This window comes from Solanum pennellii, chromosome 8 (assembly GCF_001406875.1).
Source record: "Solanum pennellii chromosome 8, SPENNV200".
In the NCBI taxonomy this organism is placed as follows: Eukaryota; Viridiplantae; Streptophyta; class Magnoliopsida; order Solanales; family Solanaceae; genus Solanum; species Solanum pennellii.
This window is the reverse complement of record NC_028644.1, coordinates 63,555,200-63,571,540: the sequence shown is the minus strand read 5'-3', so window position 1 is coordinate 63,571,540 and position 16,341 is coordinate 63,555,200. Positions and strand designations below refer to the sequence as shown.

Here is a 16,341-nt window from a genome sequence, read left to right as displayed (position 1 = left end):
CTTGAGTTTTGCTCAGCTATTTTGCTATGGAGTTCATTTTCCCCACAAGCATTTAGGACCACTGGACCGCAAGCAGGTTAGAAACTCACTGGGCATGGTTATCAAAATAAAAGAAGATATCCCACATTTTAAAGTGATCTAGAAGACTCTGTATAGCAGAATAGGTTAGATATATATGTTTAACAAGCAAGTCATCAGTATCCACTTCTAGCATTCAATTATCAAGAATTAAATAATGGAAGAAATGAATGCCACAGAACAGAAGAATCAGTGATTACCAGCATTGCAACGCTGTTTGTCAAACCAGCTTTTGTAGACATCAAGGCATTCACTAAATCTGACTCCACTGATCTAATATTTCTATCAGGTTCACCCACATCGGCGAGATAAGCATCATAGCCTGTAACAAGAGACAATTGTATTGACAAAAGATCACGAGCTAAATTTGATAGTGCAGGATATTTGGGGCTAGCAGCTTTCCACCAACTCAATACATCAAAGTTCTTGGTCCAAGGCACAATAGGTTCTTCCAGATAGCAGTCAAGTTCTGATTTTGGTGGCTGACTAGTTGTTTGGATGAATTTGCTGAACTCATCTAAACAGTCAAATCCAAAACTATCATCATCAAGAATTTCCATCTGTTCAAAGAGATCTTCACCCGTATCAAAATCTTCAGAACCTGAATCACTGATAGTATACTCCATTGAGGACTTGTGCACCACATAGTCATGGAGAAGGCTTCGGATGGACTCCAAGATAGACGCCAGCGGTGAATGATCATTATCTTTATACTTCAAGAAACAGAACTCTAAGTACTTCACTTTGTAGAGTGGATCCATAATAGTAGCTAGAGCGAACACCAAATACATATTCCTCCAATACTTGTCAAACTTTTCCAACATGCTATTGGCTAAATTTCTAGTAAATTTATCTGAACTTGCAGAATCTTTCATCAGATTAAATCGAAGATTATTAAGATTGTGGAAGTAGAGGCCTGCAGTGGGACGTTTTGCCATTAATAACACTTCTGCTGCAGTATAGACATGTCCTACAAGTTTACATACTCCCCTAACTTTCTCCCACTCTCGGGGAGAAGGTATATGATAACCCTTATAATCATCTGTTTTCAAGTATTCTCCTTTAGCCTCCAACTCCAATGCTTCCTGTAGTTTATGAAATGTCACATTCCACACTGGTAGTGATCTGCCCCAACATACTATGTGACGAATGTCACTGATTAAACCCTCTATCATCCCAAATGCTCTTTTCACCATTGAATTGAAAATGTCTGCACAACAAGGTACACGAAACAATTGTCCGTCTGGATGGAGTCTTTTCTTCTCAAGAAGTTTGCTTTTAATGACATCAATAACCTCATCAAAGTCCAGATAGCTATGCACAGTGACAGCACATATCTTATCTTCAATACCAAAATCTGAAAGACATTGCATTGTCTCACCAACATAATCGTCATATGCATCGAAAGACTTAAAGCTAACAACCCAACTTCTTAGCTTCCAGTCTTCGCTAATAAAATGAACTCTTATGCAAATGAAATCAAAACATGTTTCCTCACAATCTGAGGTAGGCCAGTAGCCAGGGTCATTGAATTTGTTATAAGTTTGCCTCTCAACTGAGAGGCTAACTCGTCCATTCAAGCTTCTCAAAATTTCTTTAAACTTTTGCTTTCTCTTCCTCGTACAATTCCAAGCAATACCGTGAAAGAATGGCAGATGAAGGACAAAATTTTGGATTAAGATAGGCAGTTAATTTTTTGAAGTGCGCGGCTTCTACCGACTTTGGAGATGTACCGGATTGACAGAAAAACGTTGCCGTCGTACGATAAGCTGTTTCTTCATTGACAAAATGCTCCTTCCCTAAGTTACTTCTGTCCACGTTCCTCGGATTTGCATTTCTTGGTTCACAGTCATGATTTTTCCCTTTTGTTGGTATATCTGGAAAACAAAATAAAGAACCACTTAAGCCAATTTGGTTGGAGGGATTACGAAAACTAATGCCAACACAAAGTTCTATATAAAACAATAGTGTTTGATTTGACGATTAGGAAAATAGTCTCTGAATAACTAATGCAGCTTTTGGTAGGGTGTATAAGAAGAAAAGCAATCCCTATATTATTATTCACCAAACAATAACCATTGCTATTCTCATTCACACACCAAAACTAAATCTTGGGTTACATTTCATTGCATAACTAGTATGTGAACCAAATGACCTGCTAATGTGTAGTAACAGTGGAAGACAAATAAAACAAGTAAAAGAGAAGAAGAATGGAACCAGATCTAGGAAAGAAGTCACAGAGTGTTTTCCGCTTTGCGTCGCTCATTTTCCGGTTCATAAACTGCACCTGAGATGAATCACAGATAAGAAGGTTGAAGCATATAATATGATGTCAAATTCTCAGATGTAGAAACAACATCAAAATTTGTTCTTTTCTTCAATTTTCTTCTTTCAGACAGTTCTGCTGTGGGATTTATCCAAAGATCAAATAGGTTGCATGAGCAGGTAAGGTCTGAGCATACAACACACCACTGGTGGGATCACATTAGGCACTAGCTAGGCATGTTGTTGATTGTTTGTTTGACTGTGGCATGAGCATTTTCTAGTATAAATATCGGATTCCGATATAGATTTGACATGGATATATTCAATTTTTGAGTGTATGTTTGAAAATATTTATTCGAAGCTAGTTGGGCTTGGCTATATAAATCCTCTGTAACCATCAATCCATCTAGAGGGTTCATCATTGTTTAATTATTCAACCTAACCACAACAACTCTTATTTATTCATCTTAGACCAGCTACACTTTGCAAAGTTAACCTCAGCTAGCAGAATAATATGCTAATATCAGCTAAAAGCTTCAAAGTTTAGGAAAATAGACGCACAAAAATTACAATCAGCTGGGTTTAACTCAAGAAAAAAAACAAGTAAGCCTTGCTTAGTATTTTCTTTTCTTGATTTCTTCACTCAAATTATTTTCTTGATCCAAGGTCTATCTTAAACAACCTCAAAAATCCAGGTAAAGTCTCAAGTACAAAATCCTCCCCAGACCCTCTAATAAAATTACACCGAACATGTTGTTGTTTGTAGCAAACACACCCCAAGTATTATTTCATTTTATGTGTGAAGGAAAACACACCCTAAGCAAAAACTAGTATGGCGCACTAAAGCTCCCGTGCTATATGTAGGGTTTAGGAAATGGCCGAACGATAGGATATATTATAAGAAACTGTTTTCACAACTTGAATCTGTATATCTGTCGATTCACGTGATGCCTCAGGAAAAAATATTACTAAAACCCTAAATTTACCCCTTTTAAGTGTAGACGGTAGAACCATAAGAAAACAGTATAAAAAGAGAGCAATAATTTATACAACTATCATAGACAAACGATGATTTTAATAGAAGAGATGAGTAAAAGATTGCAACCTTTTTTAAAGGCATAATGCATAAATGTGCCCTTCAACTTGGCTTCAAATCATATTTATGTCCTTCAACTTTGAATGTATATATAGACACTTCAACTTATATAAAGTTGAACAAATAGAGACACATGTCCTACATGTCATCCTGCATGTCATTTTTTGTCTTACGTGGTGTCTTACGTGTATTTTGCCATGTAGGACTCATTAGTTTATTTATTTAAAAGTTGGATAGTTAAATTGTCTGTTTATACATTATGAAAGTTGAAGGTCAAAGTTACATTTTGAAGCCAAGTTTAGGGTCCAATATATGTATTATGCCTTTTTTAAATACGGAGAAAGAGAGCTTTGTAGCAAGAAGTTGTGCAATGACTTTGAAGATTTAATATTACAAAATAATGTGTGTGACAGGTCCAGTTTTGCCCGGGAAAATATGACATAGCTGGGCCCCAATTAAAAAAGAGAAAAATACATTTTATGCACATAGGTATAAAATTAGGGAAAATACATATAATAGACCTTAAACAAATTAGAAAAAATTACTTAAATACACTATTTATTTTACCATATTTCTTAAAATTTTCTACTATTTTAAAAAATTATAAATTTTTTTGTTTTTTCTCACACTCTTTTCTATTCTTAGATAATGTATCATGATGCGATTTTATTGAGATGTGATATCACGATAGGTGTGTTTTGTATCAACAAAGGTAATGTATCTAAACGAGTGTGTTTTGTATCAACAAAGGTAATATATCGAGGCAAGTGTGTTTTATATCAACAAAGGTAATGTATCGAGACAAGTGTGTTTTGTATCAACAAAGATAATGTATTGGAACATTGAGTGATGTATTTGAAATCCTTAAATTTTAAGAAATTTTCGTAAATTGGAGAAGGATTGACTTAGAATGTAATTAACTCTTAACACTACGAAATTTGTATAATTTTCACTAAAAATAAACTAACTACTTATTTTATTTTATTTTACATTAAAGACCCATTGAGCCGCTTCATTGAAAAAATAAAATTGGAAAAATTACTTGGATGAGTGCCTTTTAATAAATACTTACGGATTTTAGCGATATTTTTTATTTATTATCGTTTATAGTAATATTATGTTAAATCTGTAATATGTATTAAAAGTGAATTAAGTATGCAATAATATGTATTATAATTGTTTTTTAAAAATATATTATGTTTATTTAGTAAGAAGTTGATACATTGTATTATATGTGTATTAAAATGTGTGATAAATGTATCATCCACCAATAAAACTTATATTATATATGAATAATAATTTATCCTTTGTAATATGAATTAAAAGTGTATTATAAATGTATTAAAAATGATCAAGTGGAAAAAAATATTATTGCTATAAATGATAAAACTTTTTTACTCCAATAAAATTTGTTCACAAATAGGATCAGCCCATATAGCCAAATCCAAATTAAACAAAAAAAAAAAAGGAGAGAAAACCAAAGAGACAACTGAAGTATCAGATTAGAGTTTGTAATAGAAAATTTTGACTTAAGGTCTCCTGCAAATGCTTCCAGTTTAGAAAGCTTTAATGTGATTTTGTCTATTCACTAAAATTTTAGGTACTGAATATGAAAAATATGTGTTAACACTGACCTGACCCATAAAAGTGGATTAATATAATCCCAATACACCTAATTTTCAAATGAAACATACAAAAGCTTCATAAGAACCAAGCATGCATCCACAACATTTGATAAGCCACAAATTCAAACAGTATATCAAAAAACTACTTTTTTAAGATAACATTTCTAGTGCTTTGACATAATCACTTCTGTCATGTAAAGCAAACTCTTTGTAAGTAATCACTAATTTCTTAGCAAGTCCTGATAAATATGGGGAGACACAGCCTGCTGAAATAATCCCAACAAAAGATAATGTTATCAAAACTTAACCATATTTACCATTTTAAGAAAAAACAATGTATGAAAGGCTAGTTTCTAAAACGGAAAAAGGTCAAAAATCCGCTTAAACTATCTGAAATATCTCATATTTACCCTTGAACTATATTTCGGCTCAAAACTACCATTCCCGTCGAACTATTGGGTCAAAAGTGCCCTAATTATTTATGAAAGTTGTTAAATGTCATGTGGATGTCGCTGCCACATACACGGAACAGAAAATGATCAAAAATACCCTTAAACTATCTGAAATACATTATATTTATCCTTAAACTATATTTCGGCTCAAAACTACCATTCCCGTCAAACTATTGAATTAAAAGTACCCTTCTTATTAACGGAAATTGTTATGGCCTCATTTGTTTACATTAAGATTAAAGGGTCTGAATCTGAATACACATTTGAATATTAAGATCATTAAGATTTGAGTGTTTTGATCTGAATACACATCTGAATGTTAAGATATGGTCTCTTAATCTATACACTAAATAATTAATGTTTTTTTGTTTTCAATATATGAATGTGCAAGTGAAATTGAATATTATATTAATAAAATATTAAAAAAATTTCATTCAACAAAATATATCACTTTTGATTAAAAAAAAGGTTTTAAACATTTTAATAATCATGATTTGAAGAACTATTTTTCATTAAAAAACCTTGATAAGCAACAATGCACCAAAAATATTATTGCAACCAATGTTCTTGACACGCGTCAATACAAGAAAATTATTAATATAAAAAAAATACTTGGAAGGATTTATGAAAACTTACCAGTTCAAGAAGGAAAAAATGGTGTTTGATTGAGAAAAGAGAGATAGAATTTTTTTAGTTATAAGATAAAAAGGCATGCCCAAAGCAAAGAAGCGATGATTCATTATTTGATAACTTATAAAATTAGTTTGAATGTTGTTAAGAGTCTCCTAGAAATCTGATTCGTTTAGACGTCTTCAGACCCATTAAGAGTTTTTTTAAAAAATAAAACAAATGGACTTAATGGGCTGAATCTGAATTCAGACCTAAAAATCAAACTTACTTAATGGGCTGAATCTGAATGATTAAGATTTAGACCTCCATTAAGTGCAAACAAATGAGACCTAAATGTCATGTGGATGTCACATTGCATGCCAATAGGGTTCAACTGCCACATATATCCTTTTCATTTTAGTCTATATGGCAATGAAACCCTATTGACTGGCATTCATGTGACAATTCGTAAGTGAGATTTTCATCATATCTATGCAATACAATATCTCCCACTTTTCTTTCTGAAACAAAACTAATATCCATCTGCTAGTTTCCAAGTAATAGTTAGATGGACTTGTATAGTATTCATCTGAATCGAGATGAAGATTTCCAATTTTGGAACAAGTACGACGAGCTAAAACGTGATCCACAAACGATATGAATTTTGTTGCTGTTTTATAATCGAAATTAGAGAAAATGAAGCTATAAATTGAAACCAGAGATAACACCATCTTTTTTTTTTTATAGAAGAGACGATGTAATTGCATCTTTGGTTAGCAAAAGAGAGACCATTTGAACAAGAAGTGAGTCAGGCAACTGACTGATACGATCTAGGGTTTCTTCAACTCCATTGTTTTGTTTCGTCTGACATTGGAATCTCTCATTGTTACAATTAGTGCCTGCAAAATGAGCTCATATTTTGGTGACCCGTCCAAACCACCCATAATTTAATAGGTTGGGTAAGTGATTTTTCACATGGGTAAAATATGGGTTGATACCCATATTTGACCCATAAAATATAGATAAACTATGGGTAAAGTATGAATTAGCCAAATGAGTTAAACTTCTAACTTTTATTCACTCAAAATTCATGATATCACTAAAAGTAGAGTACTTCTCTTCCTTTTTATGTTATTCTATAGAACTAACTATTTTTCTCTCTAATTGAAAAGGTGAAGTTTTTGACCCTCCAAAAATATATAATTTAAATGTACATTTCTTTTGTTAATTATAATTATATTTTATTTATTTATTTAAGGGAAAATTACGCAGCTAAGCAAACTTATACTATTTAATTACTCATCATAGTTATAATTTGCTATAATTTCCACTCGCGACTAACATTATACATTAATTATGTTGGTTGACTTCAACTTTGTATAATTAGTCACGTTTGTATATGTATAATTCGCCAGGATATACAAATACATATGTATAATATACAATTATTTAACCTATATACATATACAATTCACCTCTCTGCCTCTCTATGCCCTCTCTCTCTCGCCTCTCTCAATCTCGCTCGCCTCCTCCTCCCTCTCCCGATCTCTCTTGCCATATATACAAATGCATATGTATAATATACAATCATATACAATTATATGCATATACAATTCACCTCTGTCCCACTCCCTTCCCTCTCTCGCTCGCCTCTATCCTCCCTCTTCCAATCTCTCTTGTCATATATACAATACATATGTATAATATACAATTATCTAACCAATATACATATACAATTCACCTTTCTCCCACTCTTTCCCCCTCTCTCTCGCCTCTCTCCTCTCTCTCCCAGTCTCGCTCGCCTCTCTCATCCATATAACATGTAGCTACAATTATAGTTATCAAACTATAGCTATGGAGAGTAATTAACTATTTTTAAGTGACTATATGTGAAAGTTTCCCTTAATTTTATATTGGATAATCAATAATAGTGTAAAATACACAAATCATGTATTAGTATTGACATTGCTTAAAGTGCATTAAGCATGTTTTAGTCCTAAAATCCAGATAATCATTTACTTTGAAATTAAAAATATTTTCATCTTGTTATCACATAAATTTATTTTATATTGAAAAGTTATAGATTTTTTTTAATGATATAATAAAACTAAATGAAGCATGTAAAACATTTTCATCTAAAAAAAGAGTAAAATATCTTCTCTATATTGCATTGAAAAGTAAAGTACTATTTATTCATGAAAATATGGGTAAACTAGTATTTTACCTGACCCATTTTTACTCATATCAAATATGGGCGTACTGAATGATTACCCATTTTATGTTTACCCATTTTCAACCCGCCCACATTTGACCCAACCCCCCTCCCCCACATTTGCCACCTCTAGTCACTACTAAAACCCTAAATTTTAGTATGAAACCAATAGTTTCTCAAAGGAGAAAGGGTTTTGGGCCTCGTTTTCTTTGGGTCACTTGATTTGGGCTTGTCTAACTTTTCGTGTGATATAAATTTAACAACTTACTTGAATCACACTAGTTTAGAAGTTAATTAATTACACATACTCTATTTTGTAATATTATATATTTTATTATATTTAGATGCCTCCACTTACATGTAACTCAGATATATAGGGTCAAATTTAGGTGTAATGTAATCTAAACACATTGTATCAAAGTAGATTCGCATGTATCTGGGTACCTAGCAATTCTCGCTCACCTCTTTTCCATATATCAAGTATCTAAGATACATGTGAATCATGTATCTACTGTAATTTGTATATATCTAGGATACATACAAATTTCGCCTATATCTCTCCCTATTTTGTATATCTAATAACAGAAACATGTATTTAAGTGTAAGATATGTATAAAATTTTTAATTAGTGATAGATATGTAATATTTCAAATGTATAAGTAATATATAGTAATAATATTATATATGATAGTGAAGTAAGTCTGATTATGTAATTTTTTCTTAATTTTATATTTCCTTTAGTCTATACTTGAACATAACTTCAGTTTCCAATTAAAGAGGCGTAAGTTTGAGTGTTGAAAAGGGAACAATTGATGATATTTCTTTTGATTAAAAAAAAAATAAATAAAGACCAACCCAGGAAAATGTGTAATTTTGTAATTTTTTTCCGCTTTTCCTTTTTTTTTTACCTAATTTTTAATATCTAGATTTTTTCAAAAAAAATATCATTGATCTATAGAAAATAGAATTAGAAATGTTCTCTATCTGCTTTTAGTCCAGAATACTCCTGAAAAATTCAGCGGGCAACTATTTAATTAGCTGTCCCCATTTTCTTAAAAAATATACCATTATTAATATAAGTGAATGTTTACTAATCAAAATCATTTTAAATTGATAAGTATTTAATTACTGTAATTTAATGAGAAGTATATCTCACTTCTTATGACATGATTGAGCGATTTTTTTAAATTACATGACATAGCTAAATATACCATATGACCAGGGATGAATTTACTATTGTGCATGTGAACGAATAATTCTTTTGTCAAATTTAGATATTTTATGTACATATTTTTTAAGATTGATTTAATTTTATGTGTTTGACACTCAAGTTCATAAATTATTGATTGATGCATTGACTGGATGTATATATTCATTCAAAGAAACTGAGATTAATTCTCATTTAATTTATTTTTCCTCACCTTTTATTAAAGAGCAATTTTCACATACAACAAACATAAAAATCATATTTGTATGCTATAATTATAATTTGCATAATTGCGCTCCATAACAAACATAAATATGTATATCTCGTTACACATATACAAAAGGAAACAATTGTATAATTTCGCTATACATATACAAAAGAAAGCAGTTGTATAATCTGCTTGGTATACATATACAAAAGATCAATTGTATAATCTATGTTTGTATAAAGAAAGAAAGAGAGAAAGACAAAAGAAAAATGGGCAGGGAAAGATTGTATTTGTATAATCACAAGTGTATAGGACGAAAATAAATGTATTTCTATTTGCATAAAGCGAGAGAGGCGAGTGAGCGAGCGACAACTGGGAGATTGACGAGCGAGATCTGGGAGAGGGGAACAAAAATATATGTATATACAATTTTCTCTCGCTTTATACAAACACAATCTTTATACATTTGTGTTTTTGTATAAAGTGAGAGAGGGGAGTGAGCGAGCGAGAACTGGGAGAGTGGAGAGCGAGATNTATATATCTCTATATATATATATATATATATATATATATATATATATATATATAAAAGAAAGCCATATATAATCTGTTTTTGTTTCGATACACATATACAAAAGATCAATTTGTGTAAAGCGAGAAAGGGAGAAAGATAAAAGAAAACTGCGCAGGAGAAGATCGTGTTTGTATAATTGTAAGTGTATATACGAAAATATATACATTTTTATTTGTATATATAATTTTCTCTCGCTTTATACAAACACAAATACAATGTATACATTTATGTTTGTATAAAGTGAGAGTGACAAACGAGATGTGGGAGAGGGAAACGAAAATATATGTATATATACAATTTTATCTTGCTTATAGAAATACAAACACATTTTATATATTTATATTTGTATAAAAGCGAAAATGGCGAGGAAGGCTGCCAGCGAGAACGAGAGTGGCGAGCAAAATTCACCATGAAAGAGGCGAAATAGTAATAGGTTGCTATTTGATACAACTAGATCAAACTATGTTTGTGACATTTAATTTGAATTAATAATTTACTATCATATAGAATTTTCCCGAACGTTACATTAGAAATTTTAGATAGGATAGGTGGGAGTAATTCCCACTAGATGGGCATAAATGAGGTCAATACAAAATTGGAAAACCAAAGTCCCTAGGGAAAGGGCAAGGATGGTCATTCTCCACATTCTATCCCCTCAATGGATCCACCAAACAAGACAAAAGTAGTGAGTTTACACGAATTCATGTGTAAAGTTTCCAATTTTCCTACTTGTAGGGAATTATTAGGGACATAATGAAGTGGATTTCTTAAACATCCTTTTCTCCATATAGTGTTATATTTACATAGAGCATTGTTTTGTATTTTAAACATTTCAAAGTCCAAAAGGTTCTAATTATTTTCAATTGTAGTTTAATCTTTTTATATGATGGGTTACACCTATTTGTAATAAATTTTAAAATGGTAGGTGAAAAAATATAAGTTTATTCATAAATATAGAGGATACAAGTATGTTTCTCCTTTGATTCTTCACTCTTATAAGATTTATTATTCATGATACAAGGATTGTTAGTGACGTATCTTACAAAATTATTTGATTTTGATCGCTTAATAAATATTTCATCAATTTGTGGGATATTCAAAATGCTGAATATAATACCCTTTATACATACATGAATCAGGTTTTTGAATTGAGTAGCCTCCAAAAAATCCAATTGAACACGTAGAATTTCAACTCAAATTGAACAAACTTCCACGAAATCTTAGTGTTTACAAGACCCTTCACCCATGAATGAGTAGCAAACATCAATGAAATGATAGAAGTTCTTTCACAACTAATTAGAGTTTTCATGTTTGAGTTTAAATAATAAAATTATCTTTATGATAAAAAAATTGAACATTAATTGAAGCTATTTTAATAGTTTTACAATTTATAAAAATATACACAATGCGAAAATTTCCTATCGCATATCTAAACTAAACTTCAATTTCACTTCATAATTTCATATTATAATATGATATTGCATTGTCAAACCGTTTTAAAATATGATATTAAAATGTGAATTCAAATTAATCGAATATTATCTTGTGCGCGAATGATAAGTTTATCGTGGGAAGGAACCCAAAATTTAAATGTGGGTACTAGTAATGATGGATGGGTCGAGAGCGCCCCGAGAAGCGACAATTTGAGAACTTCCTCCCTTTCTCCTGCCGCATATCCTGGCCCCTCTTTTTCTTTTAACAAGAAAAGTTAGTATCGAAGCCTTCTATTTTTTAAAAATTTGAATTAATCATAAATTTTAAAATTTGAGTTATTTGGAAGAAGGTATTGGAGCCTTCTTACTTTGATTGGTGTTATTTCAAATCGTGACTTCGATTTCAAAATTTTTTAAAATTTGAACTTTCGTTAATCATAAATTTTAAGGATGGAGTTTACAATTTTGAATTTTTTAAAATTGAGATTTTTGGAATTTCAAGTTATAATTAGACATGTATTTTTTGTAAAAACAAAATGAAGGTGTATGAACGTTTAAAATTAAAACATCATTTTAAAATAATTTGTTTTATAATATCAGTGAATTATTTAATATATGTATAAGGTATATATTAAAATAATTATTGATTCAGCGTAATTCGTTAGCGAAATATTAGCTTGTGACGCATGGAGTGCTAAATGCCTACTAAATAGGTGCACAACTTAAGGATGCACTTGAAGATATTAAATTCCATATTAAAATAATGGGTCTATTTTGAAAAATTATAGGGGCATCACAAATAAATACGTGTGAAATTGATATTAAAAATCATGTGCGATATAACATATCAAAAATTATCAAATTTTCACGAAAGATAATAAACTATTTTAAGCAACCAACAACTAAAAGGATTTACATAATTACTAACCTCATTTAATTAAGTCAATGAAAGGAAAATTCTAAGGTTACTAGTGTATGCCTGATGTTGAAGTTGGCACTAAATGTGGGGTCATTTTTTAATCAAATAATTTACTTAGGATTAGTAAATTACAAGTACACAAAACTAATAATTAAATGGGCGCCTCTATCACTATTTAACTACTTTTAGTTGAGACTTTTTCTTGAGGAGCCTCTAATTATATAAAATATAGGTGAAAAGAAATTTGTCCTATCATTTTGACTCAAGTAAATAATTTAGCATGAAGAGTTGAAAAAATCCAACGATTTCAAATCAAGATATTTTATTTTAAACATAGTAACACTAACAAGTCATTTAATAAAATAATTGAGCATAAATTTGAATTGTGAAAATCGTCTTTCATAAAAATATTAATATATATATATATATAATATTGTTCGACCTTTTTTCCAGCTTCATTTGAAAAGGTGATTGATGCAAGTTTATTGAGGAAGGGAACAATATTTCTAAGTATGAATGTATTTTATAGCTATATATCCTATAGTTGCCTTGAATAAACTTTACTAATAGATACTGTCACTACAATTTTTTTTTATGTTACGTTCAAATAATAGTACTATTTAAAAGCATTTTTTACCTTTATTAAAAAAAAACAAAAAAGGACTTAAAAATACCTTTAAAACATTTAACTTATTAAAGTCCTTCTTCATATGAAAAAAAATAAAAAATTGTAATTAAATGACGAAATTCTTTAGAATGTTGTAAACTAAATGATGGAAAAAACATAAAACGCCCACCGTGGGGCTCGAACCCACGACCACAAGGTTAAGAGCCTTGCGCTCTACCAACTGAGCTAGACGGGCTTTGATGATAAAATGTTACTTCTAATAAATATACAATTTTATGAAAAAAAGTTTATTTATATAGACAAATATGAAGACTGATGTTTGGATTAATTACAAGAAACATAGTCACAGAGAAATTCTAATTTGGCTAAGATTAATTTCATTTGATTTGTCTAGGTATACAAGTGACATATTTTCTTTTACTACTTTACCTGTCAAATAATGATTCATAATTATAAAAAATATATATAACATACATAATGTAGGTCTATAAATCGAGTCCGAGAAGGGTGAATGTACACAAATTTGTTTTATATGCTTCCAAAATCATTAAAAAAATATGAGTATAAAGTGAATTACGTTTTGTACACAAAGTATGAAATTTTTGATTAAGCTAATGTTTGACTATAGATATTAGATTAGATTTAGATAATTAACTATTGTTCAAATATTTGTTTGGCCATCAAATTTGATCAGATTTTGGCTTAGACTAGTTTTTGCACTTGTGCTCACAAAATTCAATTTTCTTTCAAATAAAAACATATGTCTAAACATAAACAATTATATGATATAACAATTGCTACACGAAATTATTATAAATAAATGGCTGAAATTAAATGAAGGTATAAAAAAAAAAACAAATTGAGTGGAGTGGCTCATGGAACTTGAGATTTGTGAAAGAGAAAGAAAGGAAGAGGCTCCCATTCAATAATTGTAGTAGTACTATATTTGAGGTTTTCGAATTCTTCCACTAAGTTTTGTCACACATCACACTTCCATCATCTTATTTACAACTAGTAAAATTTTTGGTAAATTAACTTTTCAAAATGAACATACATGATTTTTTTAATGGGGCCAATATTATTGCTCATTAGGTAAAAAAAATATTATTCTACTTTTTTAGTTTCAATTTGATTGTGCAATCTTGATTTAATATATAATTTTTTTAAAAAAAATAAAGAAGACCTTTAAATTTTATTATCTTGAACTAATGATACATAAAATGCATTAACATGTCTTTCAGTCTTATAGCGTTAAGTATTTACAAAAAATACATATATTCAAAGAGTTAGCAGTGATAGACGGAGCCAGGATTAGGAGTTTGAGAGTTAGAGAAATCTTTGTTGATAGTGGGATTTAAATCACAACACTAGTGAAAGAGATTTTCATTACCCCTTTTTATCACAGAACTGTAAATCAATTTTGTTAGGGATTCATAAATTAATATAAACATATATTTATTTAATTATTTTTCCAATGCAGTCTAAAAAAAGGTAATGAATTCGTCCGAACCCTCACCTAACTCCGCTTCTAATTAGCACTAAGAGTTAACATCATTTTAGTGAACGAAATAAATAGCTTGATTGTCGAAAAGATCCTCACGAACATCCAACTAGACCAAAGAGGGTGGTTGATCACAATTGATCACCAAAATGTTTTTACTTCTATATCCATACTTTGCTAATATGGCATCAATTATTTATGTAAAAGTAGTTTCAGCATTTTATTTTTCATAATGTATAAAGTGTTATGTTGATTATGAATTTATGATAAGTGTTTTATAACCTAATAGATTATATTATTTTGATAAGTTTAATATTTGAATAGATTGTATCGTTCTTTTATATATTATATCATGTTGCACGTCAAGAATCTGAAGAATAAAATTATTATTTTATAAAATTTTAAATAAAGTAGGGAACGGAGTAGAGTTATAACACATATAAAATTAGTAGAATAAAAGATAAAATATAATTATGATAAATAAAGATAAAATGAAGATAAAAGAATGTAATGATGCAGTCAAATCAAATAGATTGTTATATAATGAATAATTAAACGATATTCTATGATACACAAATTTTTCAGTAAATAAAAATGATTGAATTACTAGCCAAATTATTGGAATTTCATATTCATTTAGACACTAATTTTTTCCTTAATCTCATGCATATAGATAAATTTCGAAAATGAAGTTACTCTATTGCGGATAGTTTTGAAGAGTCCATGTCAAAATTATTGTTGCAATTGTGTTTTAAAATTGTATAATATTAATTTGAAATGAAGTTCAACAAAAGAATATGATCGGTGAGGATTTATAAAAAAAATAATAAAAAATAATAACCTCATATAACATTGTTTTATTTTGTTTTAAAAAGATCTCTTTTTGAAAAGATGATCCACTTGTTCATTTTGCCCTGGATGATAGAAGTCAACTCTAAATCTTTTATTCTATATGACTATATTGGTCTTTCTTTAAATTTTCATATCTACTTTTAAAATATTTAATGTAATTTTACTTTTATATTACTTTAATATTTTAAATAATTAACCCCTTCAACTTTTAAATCTTTGATACTTTATTTTTTTCTGAAGGCTACTTGGATCAAGAAGAGAGATGATGATATTAGATAATTTGTTCTTAATCATGCATAAAAATTTTTTGTTAATGTGACATGGCATTTCTAATAATAGAAAATCTTTATATTTTAAGTTATACTAGTAGTAATTTATGATCAGATTTTTATTCTTTTGAAATTTTACTCAAAGAGTAGTGAAATTAAATTTCATTGACTATAACTATTTGTAGATTTCCTTAATCTCGTTTTAAGAAAATTACATTATTTAACTTTCATAAGAACTAATTTAAATCTAATCGATCTACCTCTCTCTATATAACATAATAAAATAATAATAATATTAACATCTTCCTCTCATAGTAGCATCATCTTCATCATGATGTGTTACCATACTATAAAGTAGTTTAAGAAGTAAGCGAGTTTCATTTTTTTTAATTATATATATATATATATATATA

The 16,341-nt window shown here is 29.6% G+C and overlaps 1 protein-coding gene and 1 non-coding gene across 2 annotated transcripts; both read right to left on the bottom strand.

Annotated features, from left to right (window-relative positions):
- Positions 1 to 221: 221 nt before the first annotated feature.
- Positions 222 to 2,671, bottom strand: LOC107028289 (zinc finger BED domain-containing protein RICESLEEPER 1-like). The gene is made up of 2 exons (XM_015229318.2): positions 2,296 to 2,671; positions 222 to 1,955 (listed from the first exon to the last, which is right to left on the bottom strand). The coding sequence occupies exon 2, from the start codon at positions 1,449 to 1,451 to the stop codon at positions 222 to 224; it is 1,230 nt and encodes a 409-aa protein (XP_015084804.2). The 5' UTR covers positions 1,452 to 1,955; positions 2,296 to 2,671.
- Positions 2,672 to 13,468: 10,797 nt separating this feature from the next.
- TRNAK-CUU lies at positions 13,469 to 13,541 on the bottom strand. Its single transcript has one exon. It is a non-coding gene; the product is annotated as a tRNA-Lys (tRNA).
- Positions 13,542 to 16,341: the final 2,800 nt, after the last annotated feature.